The sequence below is a fragment of the Terrapene carolina genome, unplaced genomic scaffold (genome assembly GCF_002925995.2).
Source record: "Terrapene carolina triunguis isolate 2854851 unplaced genomic scaffold, T_m_triunguis-2.0 Scaffold495, whole genome shotgun sequence".
In the NCBI taxonomy this organism is placed as follows: domain Eukaryota; kingdom Metazoa; phylum Chordata; order Testudines; family Emydidae; genus Terrapene; species Terrapene triunguis.
This window is the reverse complement of record NW_020664846.1, coordinates 458,679-481,884: the sequence shown is the minus strand read 5'-3', so window position 1 is coordinate 481,884 and position 23,206 is coordinate 458,679. Positions and strand designations below refer to the sequence as shown.

The window sequence follows — 23,206 nt, the reverse complement described above, 5'->3', positions numbered from 1 at the left end:
AGTGAGGTTTTTACCCACGAAAGCTTATGCCCAAAATAAATCTGTTAGTCTTTAAGGTGCCACCAGACTCCTTGTTTTTGTGGAACGATAATGATTAGCAAACGGGGGCTGTGGAGTGAGCAGATATCAGCAGTTACGCAGATAGAAAAGGTCCACACTCGTGCATGCTAGATACTGGAACTCATTTCTCGTGTCAGAAACGGGGGCAGACTCTAGTCTTTAGTTGCAGTGGTCTAGTGTTTAAAAGGCCAGTGATTGCCTGTACATCTCTTCCAACATATAAATAGAAACTGGTGGTAAAACATTGGAGTAAGCTAGCAGGAAATTCCTTTCGCTAACGGAGTGTTGCTCTGAAGCCCAGAGACACTGGGTGTGTGTATACACATTAATGTAAGCCTAGGGCTAGTGGGACGCAAGTCAGCTGACCCATGTCAGGGAATCCTGGGCTTGAGCATCTACATTGTATTTTAAACCTAGGTTAAGGATTTTCTGACCAATGCTCGAACCTAGGGCTGTGGCATCCACACCAGATGCAGAGACCCGAGTCACAATAACCCTATCCTAGAGTGCCTAGCACCCCCAAATGTTGACACGCTAGCCCTACTTACATGTTGCACTGTGGAAAAACTACTGCCCACCCTGTTTCCTAACTGTAACAGCAGGTGCCGATAAAGAGCATGTGAGTGCCCCAAGGGTCGGTCCTGGGGCCCGTTTTGTTCAATATCTTCATTAATGATCTGGAGGATGGCTTGGATTGCACCCTCAGCAAGGTTGCAGATGACACTAAACTGGGAGGAGTGGTAGATACGCTGGAGGGTAGGGATAGGATACAGAGGGACCTAGACAAATTAGAGGATTGGTCCAAAAGAAACCTGATGAGGTTCAACAAGGACAAGTGCAGAGTCCTGCATTTAGGACGGAAGAATCCCATGCACTGCTACAGACTAGGGACCGAGTGGCCTGGCAGCAGTTCTGCAGAAAGGGACCTAGCGGTTACAGTGGATGAGAAGCTGGATATGAGTCGACAGTGTGCCCTTGTTGCCAAGAAGGCTAACGGCATTTTGGGCTGTATAAGTAGGAGCATTGCCAGCAGATCGAGGGACGTGATCATTCTCCTCTATTCGACATTGGTGAGGCCTCATCTGGAGTACTGTGTCCAGTTTTGGGCCCCACACTACAAGAAGGATGTGGAAAAATTGGAAAGAGTCCAGCAGAGGGCAACAGAAATGATTAGGGGGCTGGAGCACATGACTGATGCGGAGAGGCTGAGGGAACTGGGATTGTTTAGTCTGCAGAAGAGAAGAACGAGGGGGGATTTGATAGCTGCTTTCAACTACCTGAAAGGGGGGTTCCAAAGAGGATGGATCTAGACTGTTCTCAGTGGTGGCAGATGACAGAACAAGGAGCAATGGTCTCAAGTTGCAGTGGGGGAGGTCTAGGTTGGATATTAGGAAACACTATTTCACTAGGAGGGTGGTGAAGCACTGGAATGGGTTACCTAGGGAGGTGGTGGAATCTCCTTCCTTAGAGGTTTTTAAGGCCTGGCTTGACAAAGCCCTGGCTGGGATGATTTAGTTGGGAATTGGTCCTGCTTTGAGCAGGGGGTTGGACTAGTTGACCTCCCGAGGTCCCTTCCAACCCTGATATTCTATGATTCTAGTACATAAACTGCGGAATTACAGAACTGCTGCACCCTGGGAGGCTGTTAGGAAGTTTGGGGGCTGGCTCCCACTCACTGCTCTCATAGTGCACGCGGCCTGGGCACCTCTGCACATGCAGCCCCGTGGAGGGGAGGTTGGGCCCAGGAGCAAGGGACAATGCGGGGCAGGACCAAGTGGCTGCCCTGCAGGGAGGGGGAGCAGCAGATCTCGTGGCTCAGCACGGTGGGGAGGAGGAGACCCTCCCACCTGTCTAGGGTTACCATATTTCAACACTGAAAAGAGAGGACACTCCACGGGGGCCCTGGCCCCGCCCCAGCCCCGTCCCTTCCCCACCCCCATTCCAACCCCTTCCCCAAAGTCTCTGCCCCCTCCTCTGAGCACCCCGCATTCCCCCTCCTCCCTCCCGCTCTGATCTTGGTTGGGGGTTGCTAAGTGCTTCCCTGCAGCCTCTGCACCCCCACTCGCCCTGCAGCCTCTGCGCCCCCCGCCTGCCCTGCTCCCCCACTCCCCCGGCAGCCTCTGCCTGGTGGGGGCTTCGGACGCTCAGCGACAACCGGGGCAGTGCGGGTCCCTGCAGCCCCGGCACACGCCGCACTCCCTGCCCCGTGCCGCAGCCTCCTTCCTGCCGCCACCGAGCACATTCCCCAGCCTGTCTGTCCCCGCTGGAAACAGCTCCCGCCCGAGCTCGCTACAGTGTAGCCGGGGCGGCTGGGCTGTGCTGCGGACCCTGGCTTATGCCTCCCTATTTCCCCGGCACGTCCGGCTTTTTGAAAATTCCCCCCGGACAGGGATTTGAGGACCAAAAAGCCGGACACGTCCGGGGAAATCCGGACGTATGGTAACCCTACACCTGTCAGCTTTGCTCCGTGCTCTGGGCAAGCTTGGTGCAGCAGTGAAGAGGAGCTGGAGCAGGAAACACTGCCGCAGGGGGCTGCAGGGAGGTTTGGGGGCTGGCTCCCACTTGCTGCTCTGACAGTGCACACTGCCCAGGCACCCCTGCAGACGCAGCTCCAGGGGGCAGAAAGCAGAGTGGGGTCCAGGAGCTTAGTCCCTGTTCTGCTCTCTGGCCCCCAAGGCCATCCCTGGGGCTGTGTGTGCAGGGGCGCCTGGCCAGCATGCACCAGGCAGCAGCTCTGTCTGCAAAAGCTTTGGATCGGTCTCCATTGCAAACCCTGCAGGATCCTGGTCGTGTGTGTGCAGACTGGTTTTCAGCAGACAAAGGGTTAATGATGGTCTGAGCTGCTGCGCAAAGGGAGCTGTGGCTTCTGTTTGCAGTAGACTGCACCACAGATTGTGGGCATAGAGAGGACTAAGGAGGTTGCCCTAAGGAACTCTGGGATACATCTGGAGGACTTCCAGGACCCGAGTCAACCTGGGGCCACGTGCACACAGGAAAGCAATAGGGCTCAGACCCTAGATCCCAGCTTAACATGGGCTTGGACCCTCCTGCCCTGCAGGGTTCTTGGACCCTAGGTTCGAGGCCTAGGTTAACCTAACTGGAGTGTGGATGCAAGGGGTGGGCTAAGCCCGGGTTTATATTGCTGGGTAGACATGCCCACTGGGGCTAGCCTTACCGTTGGCGTCTTCTGCACACTCCATTTAAAGGCATTGTGTGTTCTGGCATGTGATACTTAAGGAGTCCCATGGTGGAGAGCTGTTTGATTTGTGACCGCCAAATCAAACCAGCACCTGTCCAATGTGGGGAAAAAACTGTGTCCCAAATTGAGGTCCCCATGCAATAAAACATGGCTAGAGTTTCTAAAAATTGTATAATGCAAAAGGGATTGCACCCAACACAAGATGACGCTATTTTGGACTTAATTATGATGGATAAAGATGAATTAATCACTGGACTGAAAGTTGGTGGTTGCCATGGAACCTGATTACATGCAAACACAGAACAGTCCCAACCAGTAATATATAAACTTGGTGCTTCAATGTCGCTAACTTCCTAAAGCTGAGGAATTTTGAGTGAAATTGATTGGAAGGAAAAATTTAGATAGAAAAATGTCAATGAAAATTGGGAGTTTATTAGATGCCCCAAAAGCTACAATTCCACGATCAAAAAAGAGGAGTGCTTTAGCTAAAAACTCATCCTGGTTCAGTGGGGAAGTGAAGGCAGGAATTAGAAATAATAAAAAAAAAATGGATAAAAGGGGAAATAACTTCTAATTTACAAAAAGAACAGGAGTACTTGTGGCACCTTAGAGACTAACAAATTTATTAGAGCATAAGCTTTCGTGGGCTACAACCCACTATGCTCTAATAAATTTGTTAGTCTCTACGGTGCCACAAGTACTCCTGTTCTTTTTGCTTATACGGACTAACATGGCTGCTACTCTGAAACTTCTAATTTACATTGATTGCTATTCAATATGGAACATTGATAATAAAAGCTAAATATACCCGGGAAGAATCCATGACTGGCAGGGCTAAGGGTAATAAGAGGGGGTTTAAGTCTATTAGGAACTAAAGAAATCCTAGCAATGGTGTTCACCCATTACTAGATAGAGATGGTAAAGTTGTTGTTGATACAGAAAAGGCAGAAATGTTCAGTAGATCTTTCTGTTCTGTATTTGGAAAGAAACAGGATAGTGTAGTCATATCACATGGGATGATGAAGTACTTTCTGTTCTGTTAGTAACTAAGGAAGATGCTAATAATATATGGAGATATACCTATCTCATAGAGCTGGAAGGGACCCTGAAAGGTCATTGAGTCCAGCCCCCTGTCTTCACTAGCAGGACCAAGTACTGATTTTTTGCCCCAGATCCCTAAGTGGCCCCCTCAAGGATTGAACTCACAAGCCTGGGTTTAGTAGGCCAACGCTCAAACCACTGAGCTATCCCTTCCCCCCTTTAGGCAACATTTGCTAGGGATAAATATTTTTATATCAACAGGCCTGGCTAACTTGCACCCAAAAGAGTTGGTAAAGGAGACCTCTAGCTCACTGATGTAGATTTTTAATACATCTTGGAATACTGGGAAAATTCCAGAAGACTGGGAAAGTGCTAATGTTGTGTCAATATTCAAAAAGTTCAAGCAGGGATGACCCGGTAACCAAAGCCAGTTATCCTGACACCCTGGATAAAATGATGGGCAAGTTGATATGGGATTGAATTGATGAAGAATTAAAGGATAGGAATGATGCCAGTCAACTGGGGTTTATGGAAAATAGGACTTGTCAGACAAACCTGATATCATTCTTTGATGAGTTTACAAGTTTGGTTGATAAAAGGTAACTGCATAGCTGTAACTGCAATACGTTCGTAATACATTTGACTGGGAATTGCAGTATATTCTGATTAGGAAATCAGCACTGTAAAATACCATTCAAGCACGCAGTGACTGGGTTAGGAACTGGCTAACTGACAGATCTCAAAACATAGCTGTCAATGGGGAACCAGAGTTAAATAGAGGTGTTTCTAGGGTGGTTCCGCTGGGACTGGCACTAGACCTGATGCTATTCAACGTTTCCATTAGCCATGTGGAAGGGAATACAAAGTCACTGCTGATTACAATTTGCAGATGACACAAAGATTGGTGAAGTGGTAAATGAGAACAGGGCAGTCATACAGAGCGAGCTGGATTTCATGGTAAACTGGGCCCATTCAAACAAGATGCACTTTAATACAACCAAATGTAAAGTTACATATCTAGAAACAAAGAATGCAGGTCACACCTACAGAATGGGGGACTGTATCCTGGAATGCAGTGACTTTGAAAAGGCCTTGGGTTTCATAGTAGGCAAGCAACTGACCACAAACTCCCAGTGCAATACTGGGACAAAAAGGGCTAACATGATCCTCAGATGGATAAAAGGGAGTCGGAAGGTAATTTTACCTCTGAGTATGACACTGATGAAACCGATCGTGAAACGCTGTGTCCAGTTGTGGTGTCCACATTCTATAAAAGTTTTTGAAACATTGGTGGGAATACAAAAAGAGGCCAAAAAATATTTGATGGCTGGAGAAGATGCCCTACAGTGAGAGACTTCAAGAGCTCAATCTGTGTCGCTTATCAAAAAGAAGATGGAGAGGTGACGTGATCACAGGGTATAAGTACCATCACAGGGAGAAAATACCAGGTACTCGGAAGGGTTCTTTGATGCACTGGAGACAGGCAGAACAAGAATTTGGAATTTGGCACACGTTTGGGCTCAATACAGGGATATTTAATGGCCTGTGTCAAACAAGACAGTGGTTCTCAAACTTTTGTCCTGGTGACCCCTTTCACACAGCACGCCTCTGAGTGCGACCCCCCCTTATAAATTAAAAACACTTGTTTATATATTTAACACCATTATAAATGCTGGAGGCAAAGCGGGGTTTGGGATGGAAGCTGACAGCTCGCGACCCCCATGTAATAACTTCGCGACCCCCTGAAGGGTCCCAACCCCCAGTTTGAGAACCCCTGGACTAGATAATCTAATGATCCCTTCTGGCCTTAAACTCTGTGGTTCTATTTAATCTAATGCCATTGAGGTCTGTGTAGGAGTAAGCTACATTGGACACCATCAGATGCTGTCTTGATGTTTGCTCACTGTGATATTTCCCTGTAGAAAGCTGCTTGTGATAAGCACTGTCACAATACGGCAAGTGATTAGTTTTTAGTGTCAGTTGTTTGTGTTAATTGAGGTGGTGTCTTAATGCAGTCACCTGTCCAGCAATAGAGTCGACCATTCCTGTGGATAGACTGATCTCACGAGGCTCCATAACAAGTGAACGACACGGGCTCTCAAGTGTATCAGTTTAAGTTCATTTACTTTCTCTTTAATGTCTTAACAGGACAACAACAAAAAGCAGATTGAAATAGATTTATCTCCAAATATATATATATATATATATATTTATATAATATATAATCTTAGTCAACTCAAAGATATATACATTGTATAATAAATAATGCTTATAAAAAGAGAGTTTTCTGAATATAAAATTTAAAAAATCAACAACCTCTACAACTTTGTACAAACTTTGGATACAGCAGGTTGATGGGAAGGATTTTCCAGTCAGTGCTAGAATACTGGGCTACAGGAAAAATAATTACAAGGCAATAAATGTGCTATTTATTTATTAAATACCTTTTTTTCTTGAGGAAACAAAATTCCTTGCTTTTTTAAAGTCAGGTACTTGAAGTATTAGGAACGTCCCTACAAGTGGTGGTGCGGGGTAGGGAGCGGCGAAGCTGGGTGTGGTAAGGGGAAGCCAGCCGGTGTTCGCATACACTAGCAGTGGAGACGGGAATGGCATCAGGGGCTGTGGCTGCTAGGGAAATAGCTGGAGAACCCGCTAGACCAAGCGAGAGCTAAAGGCGTGCTGGGGAAGCAGTGATGAAACCATTGCTGGCCATGCTCGGTTCTGAGAGTGGCAGAAGGGTTGGAGTTCCTTAAGGGGGAAAGGAGGAAGTCTACATTTTCCTATGTTTCACACTGTTAAATCCAAGTGTTAGAAGTTAAACCAAGCCTGCACAGCTGCTGTGCCAATGCACCTCTGTCTTGACCGCAAACACCCCATGTGGTCCCAGTTGTGAGTCCGTTACACACCTCTTCCAATACATCTCAGTCCTGACCTGTGTCACCTCCTCCACTTGCCAGAGCAGATTGCCTGTCATGTTGACGCTTGTCAAACAGAGTGGAACTAGCAAAAAATCAGTCGATATGTGACCTAAAGTGGATATGGAATGGCTGAGCCATTGAGTTGCCTGGGAGACGTCTATTAGGTGTGGAGAGCCCACGGCTGAGTCTCCTGTACAGAAGCTAGACTTCAGCTTGCTCTCAGTTTGGCTGTGGTATTCATGAAGGGAACACTTATCTCGATATACATCATGGCACAGTTTATCGGGTACATTGGGGTCTTCGGCGCCATCCTGTGACACGAGGAATGACGCTCCCAGGCTCTGGCCTAACACCCCCTGTGTTAGTTACTTGCAGGTGTGGACGTCGTAGATGCGGATGCACTCCTGGCAGCTCACGTAGCAGCACCAGTGGAAGATGCAGTGGCACTTCTCTTTCCGCTTCTCAGTCCTGGTGTTGTGGCCGCGCCCACAGCACAGCAAGTCGCATCCGTCAATGCCGTGGGAGGTGACATTGCATGTTCTGTCCCTGGTCCCGAAGGAGCCGGTCTCTGGGTTGGGCTCGCAGAAATTGGGGGAATTCTCATAGTATACCAGGTCTCGCTCGGTTGGGGGTTTGAAGAGGGCATACTTGGCCCGTAGGGTTTCCACCCAGCCCCGGGACTCACGGTGCTTCTCCACCACCATCTCAGAGGCGCTGTCGTACTTGTCCTTCATGTAGTCACCAATTGCCCGAAAATCTGGCTGTGCCCACCAGCAGGTCTTCACTTCACAACTTCCTGAGAGGCCATGACACTTACACTTCAGGTGCATGTGATCCAGGATCGTCTGTCCAGAAGACAAGAAGTAGACAGTCAGCCTGGAAGCTCCAGCCCCACCTGCTTGGTTTCAAATTGCTCTTTTGAGGTCGCATGGATTTAGCCCAACTCTGATTTGAGCCTGGGCTGAAGCCTGCCCACGTCTGATTTCTAAATGCCCTCTGCAATATTGCCTATGGACCCATCACTGCACAATGGCTGCATCAAGGAGCAAGGGTTTGGAGTTAAAGCACAGAGTGGGAGGCAGGAAACATGAATTGCAATCACAGCTTTGCAATAGGAACATAAGACTTGGGTCATCAAGTCCAGTTCCCTGCTAGTACAGGCAACCCCATCATATCATCTGGTTCATAAATGTATCAAGATCCATCCTAAATCCAGGTAGGTCTCTTGCCCCCACTACACTTGTTAGGTGGCTGTTCCAGAGCCTCACTGCTCTGTGAGCCCAACAGACTTGCTGTGTGTCCTCAGACAAGTCATGTATGCCAAAACTCTCCAGCTGACCCCAATTTGGGCTGCCCATCTTGAGATCGCTCCCGACCTGCTTTCCAGAAGCCTCACGCACCAGCACCTCTCCTTGACCTCAACTGGAGTTGCAGGTACTCAACCTCCGAAAATTGGGACCTACTTGAAAAATGTTGCATAAGCCTCTTTGTTTCCTCAGCCATAAGATGCAGGTAACATCAGTCTCCGATTCTGAGACGTGTAAAACGCAATCTTTAAAGCCCAGGATTAAATCCTGCTGTCACAAAATCTTGGTTTAGATTTATCTGGACTATCCTAGACCAGCCAGCTTTGCTTTTGACATTTGAAGGCTGAAGGAACAAAAATATTTTCTATCGGAGAAGCAGAAGTAACCATATTAAATATCCGGCCAAATCTGAATATTCAAGACTCTGTACATCAGCGATGTTTGGCAGAATAGAGAGTGTTAACTGATGATTCCTGAGTGCCTCTCTGCTGGCTAAAACCCAACCCCGCCTTGAGAGAAAGTAGCGCAATTCTAATCCACACTTATCTGGGGCCTTCATCCAAGTGCTTTACAAACACTCAGGGATTTAGACTCATGCCCCTCCTATTAACCCGCTAATACAGTTGGGGAAACCGAGGCACAGAGCAGTTAATCGACTCGCTCAATGCCAAGTAGTGAGTCTGTGGGAGAGCTGGGAATAGAATAGTCCCTGATTCCGTGTGCCACATCTAAACTAACACGACAATCTTTCGTCCTTGTGCACTCCCTCTGTCAGCCTGGCGCAGACAGGCACGGGGGCTTGTCATTCTAAGGATTGGGCTCTGCAAGAAACTTGCACTGGGCAAGACCAGCTGCAAAGAAATCACCTCCGTGTGAAGTAGAAAATCCCTGGCTATCTGTTAAAATCCCTGGGCCTTTGAGTTGGGGATGTATTGCCAGTTTCGTGAGAGTAAAAGATTTGAGAGTAGGAGAGCGGCGTTAAAGAGAACCAAGTGTTCCCATGTACAGGTGCTGTTACAGCCTGCAGGGAGAGTAACTCCTTCGCTTTGTCTGTTTAATGGTTTAGATGGTACAGCTGGGCAAAAAAACCCAACCCGACCCCTCATAAATCACCTGTCTGAGTAATGCTGCCTGTTTGAAAACGGCCTGGGAAGAGAATGCAGTTACAATACTCACAGAATACCTGTGTAGCAAGCTGTAGTTCAAGACATGCTTTGCCCCAGACCTGGAGGAAAGGGGAGGGCTCCAGTGACCAGCACCTAAGACTGTATCTTAATTTGGATTTCTCCTGCAAGTGAAGAGCTGCAAACCCTGGCTGGCATTCCCCTCCCACTCCCTGCCCCACAACACCCCTGCCCGTGGGGAGCATGGAAAGTACGTGAGCTGGAGATCATCGTGCGCCACATGTTGGTCTTTCAGTTGCTACCTTAGGAGTTAATAAGGTCCCTTGCATCTTATCTGCTAATGCGGCCAACACTGACTCAGTGGAAGGCTGCTATCCTAGGAGCATGGGTGCATCAGTGGGGTAGGGCGTGGGGTCCGGGTGGCTAGCTGTGCCAAGTGCGTTACCCCCCCTGGTTTTATCCTGCCCCAGCCTGAATGAAGAGAGACGTTGGGTCAGTACGTGGAGATGCTCGGCGGTTACACTAGGGCTGCGTGCATGGCAGGGTTTATTCATGGCTGTACGTGCAGCCAGGGCCTGATCCACCTTCCATGAAAATCAATCGGAGTCTTTCCATTGACTTGGTGGGAGTTGAATCAGGCCAGGGGACTACAGCATGTGCGGGTTTTGTGGCAGAGATGGATGGGGTGGGGAAGGCACTCACCGTTCTGCCTGCTTCATTATTGTGTCTGTTCATGGCTGATCGGGCATCCGGACGGTTCTCTCGGGCATCTGCAAACTCCCGGGAAACCAGAACGCCAAAGTCAGCATCCTCACTGCAGCCCCCCCATTTCCAACCATCACCCGGGGGTCCCTTGTGGTGCGAGTCGCAGCCGCAGATGGTGGAGGTGCCCTCAGCACAGGAGCGGGTGACAGCGAAGGCCACGCCGGCCGAAGCAATGGCATGGACAAAGGCGGACTCTCGCGTAGCTGTGAAGAGACAGGATTTCTGTTTGCAAGAAGCTGGGAATGGGCGACAGGGGATGGATCATTTGATGATTCCCTGTTCTGTTCATTCCCTCTGGGACACCTGGCACTGGCCACTGTCGGAAGACAGGATACTGGGCTAGATGGACTTTGGTCTGACCCAGTCTGGCCATTCTTACGTTCTTGTCCATGGGATTATGTGCTAGGTTAACGTTTAGCCGCTTCCCTTCCCCAAGTACCCACCGACTTCGGTGAATCTTTTTTAAAAGGTTATTTATTAATTTTTCAAAAAAAATAAAATCCCCAAACCGAGCAGCCGTGTAAGGGGGATATTGTGTTGGAGTCGGGCGGTTCTATTCCCTCTGTGTATGGCAGGGGTCTCAAAGTCCTGGCCCACGGGCCACCTGCAGCCCGAGAACCTCCCCACTGCAGCCCGCGGAGGAGAGACGCATGCAGCCACGCTGCTGGCTCTGTCTGCTGCAGGCGCCGCCCCCTGCAGCTCCCATTGGCTGGGGGAGAGGGACAGAGATAGCATCACTAGTCGCCGGGCAGAGTCAGCCCTGGAGGTAGCGTCACTTTTCTCCACAATGAATATAAACAAGTGAAAATACCGAACTCAACTCTCTGATGCCCACCTGGCTGCACTCCTGAAGGTTTCAACTGCTCAGTCACGGAGGCCAAACATCAACCAACTGACAGAACTGAAGCGTTGCCAGCTTGGCTGGCAAACACTAAAAACTCTCTGGTAGGTGAAGAATGGTACAAAGTCGTGTGACAGTTTTATTATTTCTAAGAAATTCAAAATAAAAAATACAATATAAACATTTTCTTGTCTGAACACCATCTTCAGTGACCTGATTGGCCCGTTGGGAGGATTTGAGGACTGGCCCTGGCCCTAGGGTAAATTGAGTTTGAGACCCCTGGTGTACGGCATTGGTGAGACTGATACTGGAACACTGTCTAGTTGTGGTGTCCACACTTCGAAAAGATAAAAGTCAAACTGGAAAGGGTTCAGACAAGAGCTACAAGAAGGATTCATGGGCTGGAACAGGTGCCTTTCAGGGAGACGCTAAAGGTGCTCAGCCTCTCTAATTAAGCCAAGAAAAGGTGAAAAGTTGCCTTTACCGTGGTCTGTGTATATATGTAAACAGGAAAAAGCTGTCTGATGATAGGGGACAAATGTATAACAAGATCTAATGGCTGGAAGCTGAAGCTAAACATCCAGACTAGAAATAGAGTTCAGTTTTTTAACAGTGAGAGTGATTAATCATTGAAACAGCTTCCCTAGGGTGCAGTGGATTCTCCATCTCTTGCAGTCTTTAAACCCAGCCTGCTTGTCTTTCAAAAAGACACTCTCTAACTCAGCCGGATGTTCTGGGCTCCATGCAGGAGTCACTTGGTGAAATTCTCTGGCTGGGGTGATGCAGAAAGTGAGACGAGATGATCAGAGGTGGGTAGATTCCAAGGCCAAAAAGGCCCATTGTGCTCATCGAGTCTGACCTCCTGCATTGCACAGGCCGGAGACCTGCTCCCAAATAATCCCTAGAGCAGATCCGTTAGAAAAACAGCCAGTCTGGATTTAAAATGGGCAGGAATGGAGAATGGTCCCTTCCAGCCTTAAAATCTCTGAATCAGAGAGAGAGAGTACGGCTGAGGGGCTTCAAATCTCAAACCTCACATTCAGGGAAATGAATCACTGCAACAAAGGAGATAAAGGGGAAACCGCTTCCCTGAATCAGAGCACGGGAGAAACCGGAGGACCTGGAAAACAAGCCAAAGAGAAGCAATCTTCATATTCTGGGCATTCCACGGGGTTTCAAAAGTAGAACTACCCTGGCTTTGCGTCCATGAATGCTCCCAGAGGCTGAGTGCAAAGAGTTGAACAAGGCAGGAAAAACCGACCTCTGTCCCCCCTAGAAAGGCTCAGTGGAAAGAAAAGGGCAATTGGCAGCACTCTGGACAGACAGAGAACGGTGATGAGGCAGTGATGGCTGCAGGGACCAGTGCACAGGATGGGAAGTCAGGCCCGGCTGCTTCCACCTCACGGTGTGAGCTTTGGCAAGTCCCCTCTCTGGCTCCTCTTTCCCCAGCGTAGCAGGTACAGAGGGGGGAACCAGTTCTCTGCAAGCTTGTCAGAACATTGCTGAGCTGTTCCTATTCGTTCCCTGAAACTCAGCAACAGCACAGGAGCCTTTTCACTCCCAGCTCCGGCAAGTTGCCGTTCTTCACCCTGCTGCAGTTCTAAGTGACTGGCATGCTGCTTTTCCACGTACCGCACCTTTAAACTGCTCAGAATCTGCGGCCTGCTCTGTTCTTTGCAGGTTGGTAGGTGGTGCTCAATGCATGCTCTCAAACCCGTGGAGATCTTACTTTTGGGGTTTATTTTGATTTCATTCTAAAATAAAAGTAATTCAGGCAGATTGTGTCTAACTCAGCGAGCTCTGCAGAGTACTGCAAATACATGGGGTCATCTTTCACTAGTGCACAATCAAGCCCTTTAAAGAGAAACCAAAGCATGCTGCCTTCAGACTGGCCAAGAACATGCCGTTTGCTTCTGTAATTATAGAGGTGTCGTGCACAGACAGTAATTTATGAATCAGCAAGTTTATTAGAAACAAAATTCACTTGGCTAAGTTGTGCTCGGGCACATGGAGGGAACTTAGAGACGAGCTGGAGGGCTTGATTCCTGAGGGAAGAGGAAGACTCTGTGTCTCTAGCTGTGCTAGGAGATTGAGGGGGCCAGTCTAAGCCCTGGTCTACACTACGAGTTTAGGTCGAATTTAGCAGTGTTAGATCGATTTAACCCTGCACCCGTCCACACGACGAAGCCATTTTTGTCGACTTAAAGGGCTCTTAACATCGATTTCTGTACTCCTCCCCGACGAGGGGATTAGCGCTGAAATCGACCCTGCTGGGTCGAATTTGGGGTAGTGTGGACGCAATTCGACGGTATTGGCCTCCAGGAGCTATCCCCTGTGACCGCTCTGGACAGGACTCTCAACTCAGATGCACTGGCCAGGTAGACAGGAAAAGCCCTGCAAACTTTTGAATTTCATTTCCTGTTTGGCCAGCGTAGCGAGCTGATCAGCACAGGTGACCATGCAGAGCTCATCAGCACAGGTGGCCATGGGAGTCCCAGAATCGCAAAAGAGCTCCAGCATGGACCGAATGGGAGGTACTGCATCTGATCACTGTATGGGGAGATGAATCCGTGCTATCCGAACTCCGTTCCAAAAGACGAAATGCCGGAATATTTGAAAAAATCTCCAAGGGCATGAAGGACAGAGGTTATAACAGGAGCCCACAGCAGTGCCGCGTGAAGCCTACCAAAGAACCAGAGAGGCAAACGGCCGCTCCGGGTCAGAGCCCCAGACATGCCGCTTCTATGATGAGCTGCATGCCATTCTAGGGGGTGCCCCTACAACTACCCCACCCCTTCCGGGCTACCTTGGCAGTTATCCCCCCATTTGTGTGATGAATTAATAAAGAATGTATGAATTTGAAACAACAATGACTTTATTGCCTCTGCAAGCGGTGATCGAAGGGGGGAGGGGAGGGTGGCTAGCTTACAGGGAAGTAGAGTGAACCAAGGGGATGGGTTTTCACCAAGGAGAAACAAACAGAACTTTCACACCGTAGCCTGGCCAGTCATGAAACTGGTTTTCAAAGCTTCTCTGATGCACAGCGTGCCCTGCTGTGCTCGTCTAACCACCCTGGTGTCTGGCTGAGCATAATCAGCGGCCAGGCGATTTGCCTCAACCTCCCACGCCGCCATAAATGTCTCCCCCTTACTCTCACAGAGATTGTGGAGCACACAGCAAGCAGTAATAACGATGGGAATATTGGTTTCGCTGAGGTCTGAGTCAGTAAACTGCGCCAGCGAGCTTTTAAACGCCCAAAGGCACATTCTACCACCATTATGCACTTGCTCAGCCTATAGTTGAACTGCTCCTTACTACTGTCCAGGCTTCATGAGCCAGGGGAGCAAGGGGTAGGCGCGACCGCGCGGTGCTGCCAACTGGGAGATCAGCCTGAGGCAGAAGCCTCCAGCTGGCATGATATTCCAGGCAGGACTGAATCTCCATTAGACGAAACTTAAAGAAGAGAATGACCTGGAGTCACTCCCATTTATGTCCAGACGCCCCCAACCGACCTCACTGAGGCCAACCAGGAGCACCCATGTCTGTCCAGGCGCCCCGACCAACCTAACCGAGGTCGGCCAGGAGCACCCACAGGACGACGACGGCTAGCAGTCATATTGTACCGTCTGCCATCCGCAAGGCAAGGCAAGGGGATGCTGTTGTGTAGCACTGCAGTACCGCATCTGCCAGCAGCACCCAGGAGACATACGGTGACGGTGAGCTGAGCGGGCTCCATGCTTGCCATGGTATGTCGTCTGCACGGGTAACCCAGGAAAACAGGCGAGAAATGATTTTTTGCCATTGCTTTCATGGAGGGAGGGAGGCCTGACAACATGTACCCAGAACCACCCGCGACAATGTTTTTGCCCCATCAGGCATTGGGAGCTCTACCCAGAATCCAATGGGCGGCGGAGACTGCGGGAACTGTGGGATAGCTACCCACAGTGCAACACTCCTAAAGGCGACGCTAGCCTTGGTACTGTGGACACACACCGCCGACTTAATGCGCTTAGTGGGGACACACACAATCGACTGTATCAAATTGATTTCTAAAAAATCGACTTCTATTAAATCGACCTAATTTCGTAGTGTAGACATACCCTAAACGTCTGCAAGAATGGAGAGGAATTAGTCATGGCAGAGCAAGGAGGGATGGGTTAAACCAAGGGAGAATACAGATACAATGAGTCTGCTAAGCAGGGGCCTACCATTCCCATCAACGCACTTGGGGGTAGGGGAGAGACATGGAGGCACATTCCCGTCCTGGGTAAGGGAGCAAAAATTCTGCAAGGCCTTGATGCAAAAAGAAACTTTGCAGTCGGGGACGTGGTGGTGGCCTAGAAGCCAGGAACAGCGGGGAGGCAAGGCGCTCGGTACCCATCAGGGAGACGTGTGCCGAGCAGGCCGCAGCAGGAGCTGGGGAACCACATGGGGAGCAGGCTGTGACTGATGAACATTGCAGCCAGGAGCAGCTTGGGGCATGACAGAGCTTGGGCAGGGAGCCAGTGCAGAGAGGCCCCAGCGAGATACACCACTGGCTGATCCTGGCCTGGAACCCTGCCTACGCCTAGAGCCATGGAGTGCAGAGGGCAACCCAGGCATTACACCAAGAGAGCTCTAGCCCTCTGCTGGGCTGCTCCCCAGATGTCCAAATAGGAATTGTTCTTTTTACTTTGAGCTGTAACTATTTAGGCCACTGTACACAAAGGATTTCACAATCTGTCCCTTTCTTGCCAGCCTTCATTTGGTCAAGTGTCTGAGTGGTTAGTGGGACCCACGAGGGTTTGCACCTATGGGGCCTAGCAATTGAAGTGCTTGTAGCACTTGCCACCAACCTGTGGTACATCTGGCACGCTACTGGCACCTTAGGGACTTGGTGTACGCCAGCCTTGAGCATCCCTAATAATGACAAAGATGCTAGCAATGGAGTCCCAAGGAGAATGGCCCGCAGCGCTAAGGACAAAAAGGAGACGTTTTAAAAATATATTAGGTACAAAAGGAATCCTAACAGTGATATTGGCCCATTATTAGATAAAAATGGTAGAATTATCAGTTGTAATGCAGAAAAGGCAGAATGGTCAGTAAATATTTGTGTTATATTTTTGGAGGTGGGGGGAGATGATGAGGCATATTAGATGATGAGGGGGATGAAACACTTTCCATTGCATTAGTATCTTAGACGGATGTTAAACAGAAGTTACTAAAGTTAGACATTTTTAAATCAGCAGGTCTAGATAACATGAATCCAAGAGTTTTAAAAGAGCTGGCTGAGGAGCTCACTGGACCATTAATGTTGATTTTTGATAAGTCTTGAAACAGTGGGGAACTTCCAGAAGACTGGAAGAAAGCTAATAATGCACCAATATTTAAAAAGGTGAAACCTGATGACATGGGGGTAATTATAGGCTTGTCATTCTGACACCTATCCCAAGTAAGGTAATGGAGTGGGGGATATGGGACTTGATTAATAAAGAAGTAAAGGAGAATAGTATAATTAAAGCCAATTAACATAGGTTTATGGAAAATAGATTCTGTCAAACTAATTTGATATAGTTTCTGATGAAATTACAAGTTTTGTTGATAAAGGTAATAGTGTTGATATAACAAAATTAGACTTATGTAAGCTGTTTCACTTGGTACCACACAACATTTTGATTAAAAAAAATAGAATACAAAATTAACATGGCACATATTAAATGAATTATAAACTGGTTAACTGAAGGGTCTCAAAGTGTAATTGGAAACAGAGAATCATCTTCCAACAGGTGTGTTTCTAGTGGGGGTCCCACGGGGATCGATTCTTTGGCCCTATGCTATTTAACATTTTTATCCATGAACTGGAAGAAAACAAAATCACCACTAATAAGGTTTGCAGAGAACACAAAAAATGGGGAAGTGGTAAATACTGAAGAGGACAGGTCACTGATTTAGAGGGATCTGGAACACTTGATTAGCTTGGGCATAAGCAAAAAATATGCATTTTAATATTGCTAAAAGTACACCTCTAGGAACAAAGAATGTTGGCCATACTTGCAGGATGGGGGATGCTATCCTGGGAAGCAGCGACTCTGAAAAAGATTTGGGCGTTGTAGTGGCCAATTACATTTTGAGACCTATCAGTTGGTGAAGCTGATGCCAGCTGTTGGATGTATATATGGGAATTCTGAGGGCTAGAGAGGTTATTTTACCTCTATTTGGTTCTGTTGATGGCTGCTAGGATACTGGGTCCAGTCCTGGTGTCCACAGTTCAAGACGGATGTTGATAAATTGGAGAGGGTTCAGAGAAGAGCCACAAGAATGATTAAAGGTACTGTGCCTTATAGTGATCAGGAGTGCAATCTTTAGCTCAGCAAAGAGAAGGTTAAGAGGTGACTTGATCCCAGTCTATAAGTATCTACATGGGGAACAAAGATTTCATAATGGGCTTTTCAATCTAGCAGAGAAAGGTCTAACACGATCCGATTGCTGGAAGCTGAAGCTAGACAAATGCAAACTGGAAATGTGTAACTTTTTAAGGATAATTAACCATTTGGACAACTTACCAAGGGTTGTGGTAGAGGCTCCATCCCTGGCGATTCCAAAATCAGTACTGGGTTTGTTTGAAAAGACTTTCGTTCAAATCGGAATTATTGGGGGGGAGTTCTATGGCCTGCGCTCTACAGGCGTTCAGATGAGATGATCACACTGGTCCCTTCTGGCCTTGGACTCTGGGGATTTGGTTGGCAAGGAGTTAAGAGGCAGTTGCCATAGGTACAAGAGTGAGTGGAAATGAACAATCCTGGTGACTGAAATGTTCCCCTGAGCCCCGAGAGTGGCAGGTCAGTGCGGGTGGGAGACGCGGTGGCCCAGCTTCTTACCCAGAGCTTATACTGGGGATGGTCAGTGCTGGGCCAGCTGGCTCAACCATCACGAACAAGCTGCTCGAATAACTAGTTGGGAAGAGGTCGCCAAGCTGGATTTTCATGGCCTGCTGCTCCAAATGAGCAGCCTTCAACACCAGACAAGAAAAAGGGGAATCTGTCACCAATTTTGGCTATTTCCTCCGGCACCTGGCCACCAAGGCGATCCTGGACTATGACAACCAAATGCAGGATTTACTGGCCAGGGTCCAACTTGTGGCATGCAGCTGGGGGAGAAATCCGGATAGTTCTTTGTAAGGAGAAACCGAATGGGCTGGAAGAGGCCCTCAAGGTTGCTGTGGAGCTGGAACTAGCCATAGAGGCTGCAGAAGAGCAGGACCTAGCCCCTAGGCACAGGTGTGCAAGGCTGAACTAGAAGACACTACAGCTAGAGGAAAGACACGGGTCTCAGCCCTCCAAGAACTAAGTGAGGGCAGGAGAGCGAAGCAACGAGCTGTTAACAGAAAGGGAGCCCTGTAACCCAGCAAGAACCAATGGGAGGTGGAGGGAGAGAGAGGGACGCAGGAAGCAACTGAACTTTGAAAGACCCTGAAAGTACCCATAGGAGGTACTGGGCAGATCTACGATGCTGGAGGTTGGAACCACAGGCACGTCCTGTGGGAATACCCACAGCAGGGTAATGCCTGGAGGGAAGACATCTACCAAGGACAGGAGCCAAGAGCCAGGCCCCATCTGCAGACCTGTAGGGTCACAGTGAGAGACAACAGCTGCCAGGGAGATCAGGTCCAAATGCTACATCACTAGTGAGATCAATGGACACCCACTTACAATTCTGGTAGGCTCCAGAGACAGGTTTCCATTGCATACTCACAATCATGACAAAGAGCCACCCAAGGAAACGGAGGAAGTTAAGACCTTTCAGTGCGGTGCTCCAGGTTGCAAATCAAGCTCAGTTTAAGATCATGGGAATAAGGCAAACAACGGTCACTCTACTGGCTGGCAAAGGCCTGTTGGTTCTGCATGCTGGGCCTGGCCAGTGACTACCGGCAAGTAGAGGTGCACCAAGATGACCGACAGAAGATGGCATGCACCACCGAACAGGGCCTCTTTGAGTTTGGACTCTGCCTTTTGGCCTCTGTATTGTGCCTGGGCTGTTCCAAAGGCTGATGGATGTCATGCTGGGAGACTGCAGGGCATGTCCTGCCTAGTGTAACTTGATAACGTTGTCACTGTGAGGTGGCTTGAGGAGCATTTGCAGAAGCCGGGAGCTGTGCTGGAGAGGCTACGCGAAGCCAGCTTAAAAGTGAAACCAGCAAAATGCATCTTTTCTGTGATCAAGTAGATTACTGGAGGCATGTGATCTCAAAGAATGGCATAGCGAAAGACCTGGAAAAGGGAGAAGCCGTCTGATTCTAGCCAGTGTCACATTCTGTCACTGAGTGCAGAGTTTCATTGGCTTGGCTTTATACTACCAGCGTTTCATTGTTGACTTTGCCACAATTGCACAGCCACTACCCAAGCTGGTAGAGAAGGGGCAGATGTTTGAGTGGACCACCCCATACCAAGAAGCCATTCTGGAACGAAAGTGGAGGCTCGTGTCTTCAACAATACTGGCCTACCCAGATCCCCAGCTATGGTTTGTCCTTTGACCCCGATGCCAGTGAAGTTAGCATTGGCGCTGTCTTGGCTCAACCATATGGAGACCAGGAAGGAGTAATTGTGTGCATCAGCAGGACCCTGAACAAGGAAGAACAGAATACTCCACAATTGTGAACTGCTGGCCCCAACCATTTCCAGCACTTCCCCCTGGGGAAAGGTCTTAAATCCGAATCACCCTTCACACAAGAGATTCTATAATTTCCATGACCCCCAAGGACAATTGGCCCAATAGTTTGAGCAGCTAGCTCAGCACAGGAATGCTGATGCCCTGGCCAAGAGACCGAGCCTGGACAGGGCCAGCCATGGGCTCAGGATGGAGAAATGAAAACCTGCCAGCCAAGCAGCAGCCGTGACACCAGCAGAGGTGGGAGGCGCCAATGCAGAGCCACAATGATGAAGGAGGGACAAGCCACAGAACCAGGAGTTTCCCAGCTAAGGTGCTGGAAGGAAGGAGGCTGTTGGATCTGCCAGAAGAGGCACTGGCAGGCCCAGGTGTACATACATACAGAGAAGCCTGGCCTGACGTGCACCTAGAGCAAGGCTACTGGTTAGGCATCGACGGGAAGTGGAGAACATAGAATCATAGACTATCAGGGTTGGAAGGGTCCTCAGGAGGTCATCTAGTCCAACCCCCTGCTCAAAGCAGGACCAATCCCCGACTAAATCATCACATAGTGGTCCCCAGGGATTGGTGCCTGAGATTCTGAAGGTGTTACATAGCGGCAAGATGTGGGGAGCTTTCCCAAAGGGTTCAAAATCAGTACCACAGGCCTGGATAGCGCAGTCTGTTAGGGGCTGGGTAAAGGTTCCCTATACCTGGGGGGCCCATAAGACAGCACATCCTACACACACACTACCTATGGTTCCCACCCAGCTGAGCCAGCCTCTAGGGAGGGTAGCTATGGCTGTTCTGGGGCTCTGGCCCTGGTAGTTGATACACCCTCACTATCGCAGACTACTTCTCCCACCAGGCCGAGGCCCAGCCACTACCTGAGCAAGAAGCACAGATGTTTGCTGAGGTGTTTGTCTGCCAGTTCGGCACACCGCGCTCCTTGCGCACTGACCAAGGGGGAAACGGTTGTTATTTCCACAGCCTGGCCCCTTGAGCCACCAAACTGCTGTGACAAGGGGCCTGGGCTTGCTGCACATCCCGTTTCAATCTCTTCGTCACAGGAGGGTTTGGCACACACCATTCTAGAGAGCTAAAATCTGGCTTTAAAACCGTTTTCAGTATCGCTGCCCCAAAGGCTCATGGGCATTATGCACCACTTGAAATAAATGTTGAGCAACTGAGGTCATGTGGGGGACAATTATAGAGCCAGGGTTTGAGCCCCAGGTGTGGGCAGACAAAATTATAAAACCCTATTGGTTTTGAAAAATGCTGGGTGGGGGGTTTCAGGGGGAGCTGTATCTTGGGATCTCCTTGTTCAACTGACCCCATTTCTGGGTCACTCACTCTGTCTAGCCCCCCGAGGAGGCACAGCAAATGTCAAGACCATCCAAGTAAGCATGCAGATTTTAGAGTTTTAGAAGAGTCAATCTTTAACCAGAAAGTGCTGGTCAGCCTTACCTAGAATGGAGCTCCATTATAATATACCATCGTTACTTGTCTTACAGTAGTTCTGTAGAGCAGCACTCCCCACTGAGATCAGTGCCCCTTTGCCCCATCACTGGGCAAACCCATGAGAGAAGGCTTTACAAATCCAACACCCAAAGGTGGGAGGAGAAACAGGCACAGAAATGGGATAGGCGAGGTCCAGAAAGGGACTTAGGTGTTGAACAGCCTCTTTAGTTTCATACATCCAATGTTTTTACTCTTATTTATCACGCCTCCTGCAAGGATTTAAAAAAAAAATTCCAGATCCTTGATCAAGATATTGAATACTATTGGGTCAAGAACAGATCTCTGTGGGACCCCACTAAAAACTCCCCCACTGGATGATGATTCCCCATTTACAATCCCTTTTCAAGATCTATCATTTAGCCAGTTTTTAATATGTGCGATATTGATTGTGATAGTGTTACTATTTTAATTCTGTCAGCCATATTTAAATCAAATGTCACACAGACGTTTGATATAACATCACCACGGTTACTCTTAGCAACCAAACTTGTCATCTCATCTGCCATCCTTTAATTCTTTACTCACTGCGTCCCATGTCAGGCTTTCCATGATGTGACCTTGTGTGGGGCTGGGGCCTCAGTGTCCTGTGCGCACCACACCCAGCCCAAGAGAAATCCCTTTCCAATGTCACCTTCAGGCTGATGCCGAGCAAGCCAGGGCCATCTGACATGCTCCCTGTTGCATGGAGACTTTGCTCCAAACCCATCTGGGGCTCAGTACTCATGCCCCAGCCCAACTAGTGTAAAAATCCGTTGATGCTGTCTGAGTAGTGACAAGCTTGGCAGGTTATTGGGTGGCTCTAGATCAGACCTATGGTCCAGCGAGCCCAGTATCCTGCCACTGACGGTGGCCAGCACCAGTTGCCCCGAGAAAGGTTCAAAGCAGTTATGGTCTAACCTGCCCCCAGGAAAAGCTTCCTCCTCAGCCTCCAACAGTTGGTGGTTCTGGCTCTGAAGCACGAGGAGTGATAGCCCTTCCAAGACGCTTGATGCCCCTGCTGCAGAATCACCACTTGCACTAAAGGAGTAGACTTCGCCAGCAGTACAGGGCATGTGACACTCAGTTGAAGCAACATGCTCTAGGTGATAGATCAATGGACTGAGAATCAAGAGATCTGGGCTTTACTTCCAGCTCTGCCACTGATCTACTGTGTAACCTTAGGCAAGTCGCTTTTCCTCACTGTGCCGCTGTCCCCTGCCATCCTTTTTCCTCCTTATCTAGTCAGACTGTAAGCTCTTCTGGGCAGGGCCTCTCACAACAGTGCCCTGGTCTGGGTTGGGGCCTCTAGCTGCTTCTGTACCACCAGTAATACATAAGCAGTTCTGATTCTATGCAGCAGACGAGAGCAGTGACAACAGCCCGCTAACAGTTAGCCAATGCGTTATCCTACTTGGCACCTCTCTAGTGCTCCCCACCAGGGCTCTCCACACCATGCTTGCAGCTGCGAAGAATGCAGAAAAAATGCACTCTAGCAAGGAAGCCGGCCGTGACTCAGAGGTTGAGATTTTGCGTGTATGACACTATGCAGCACAAAACAGAAAAAATAAATGGTTTGTAAAAGTCAGACAAGCATCAGATGCAAAGACAAAGCAGCGGCACCCAAACAAACAGGAAGTTTGAATGCCAAATAGACAGTGGGGCATGTTCCAGGGCAGGCCTGGCGTCAGGGCGCTCCCATGGCATGTTCCAGGCCTGGCGTCAGGGCGCTCACGTGACACGTTCCAGGCCTGGCGTCTGGGCGCTCCCATGGCACGTTCCAGGCCTGGCGTCAGGGCGCTCCCGTGGCACGTTCCAGGCCTGGCGTCAGG

At 49.1% G+C, this 23,206-nt stretch overlaps 1 protein-coding gene across 2 annotated transcripts in view; it reads right to left on the bottom strand.

The window, feature by feature from the left end:
* Positions 1-7,583: 7,583 nt before the first annotated feature.
* WNT3 (Wnt family member 3) overlaps positions 7,584-23,206 on the bottom strand; it is an 85,774-nt gene continuing 70,151 nt past the window's right edge. For both annotated transcript variants that reach the window (XM_026658663.1, XM_024216066.1), the window contains exons 3-4: positions 10,352-10,617; positions 7,584-8,063 (exon numbers count right to left, since the gene is read on the bottom strand). In XM_026658663.1, the coding sequence (XP_026514448.1) occupies positions 7,584-8,063; positions 10,352-10,617 (746 nt within the window). The remainder of the gene's footprint in view (positions 8,064-10,351; positions 10,618-23,206) is intronic.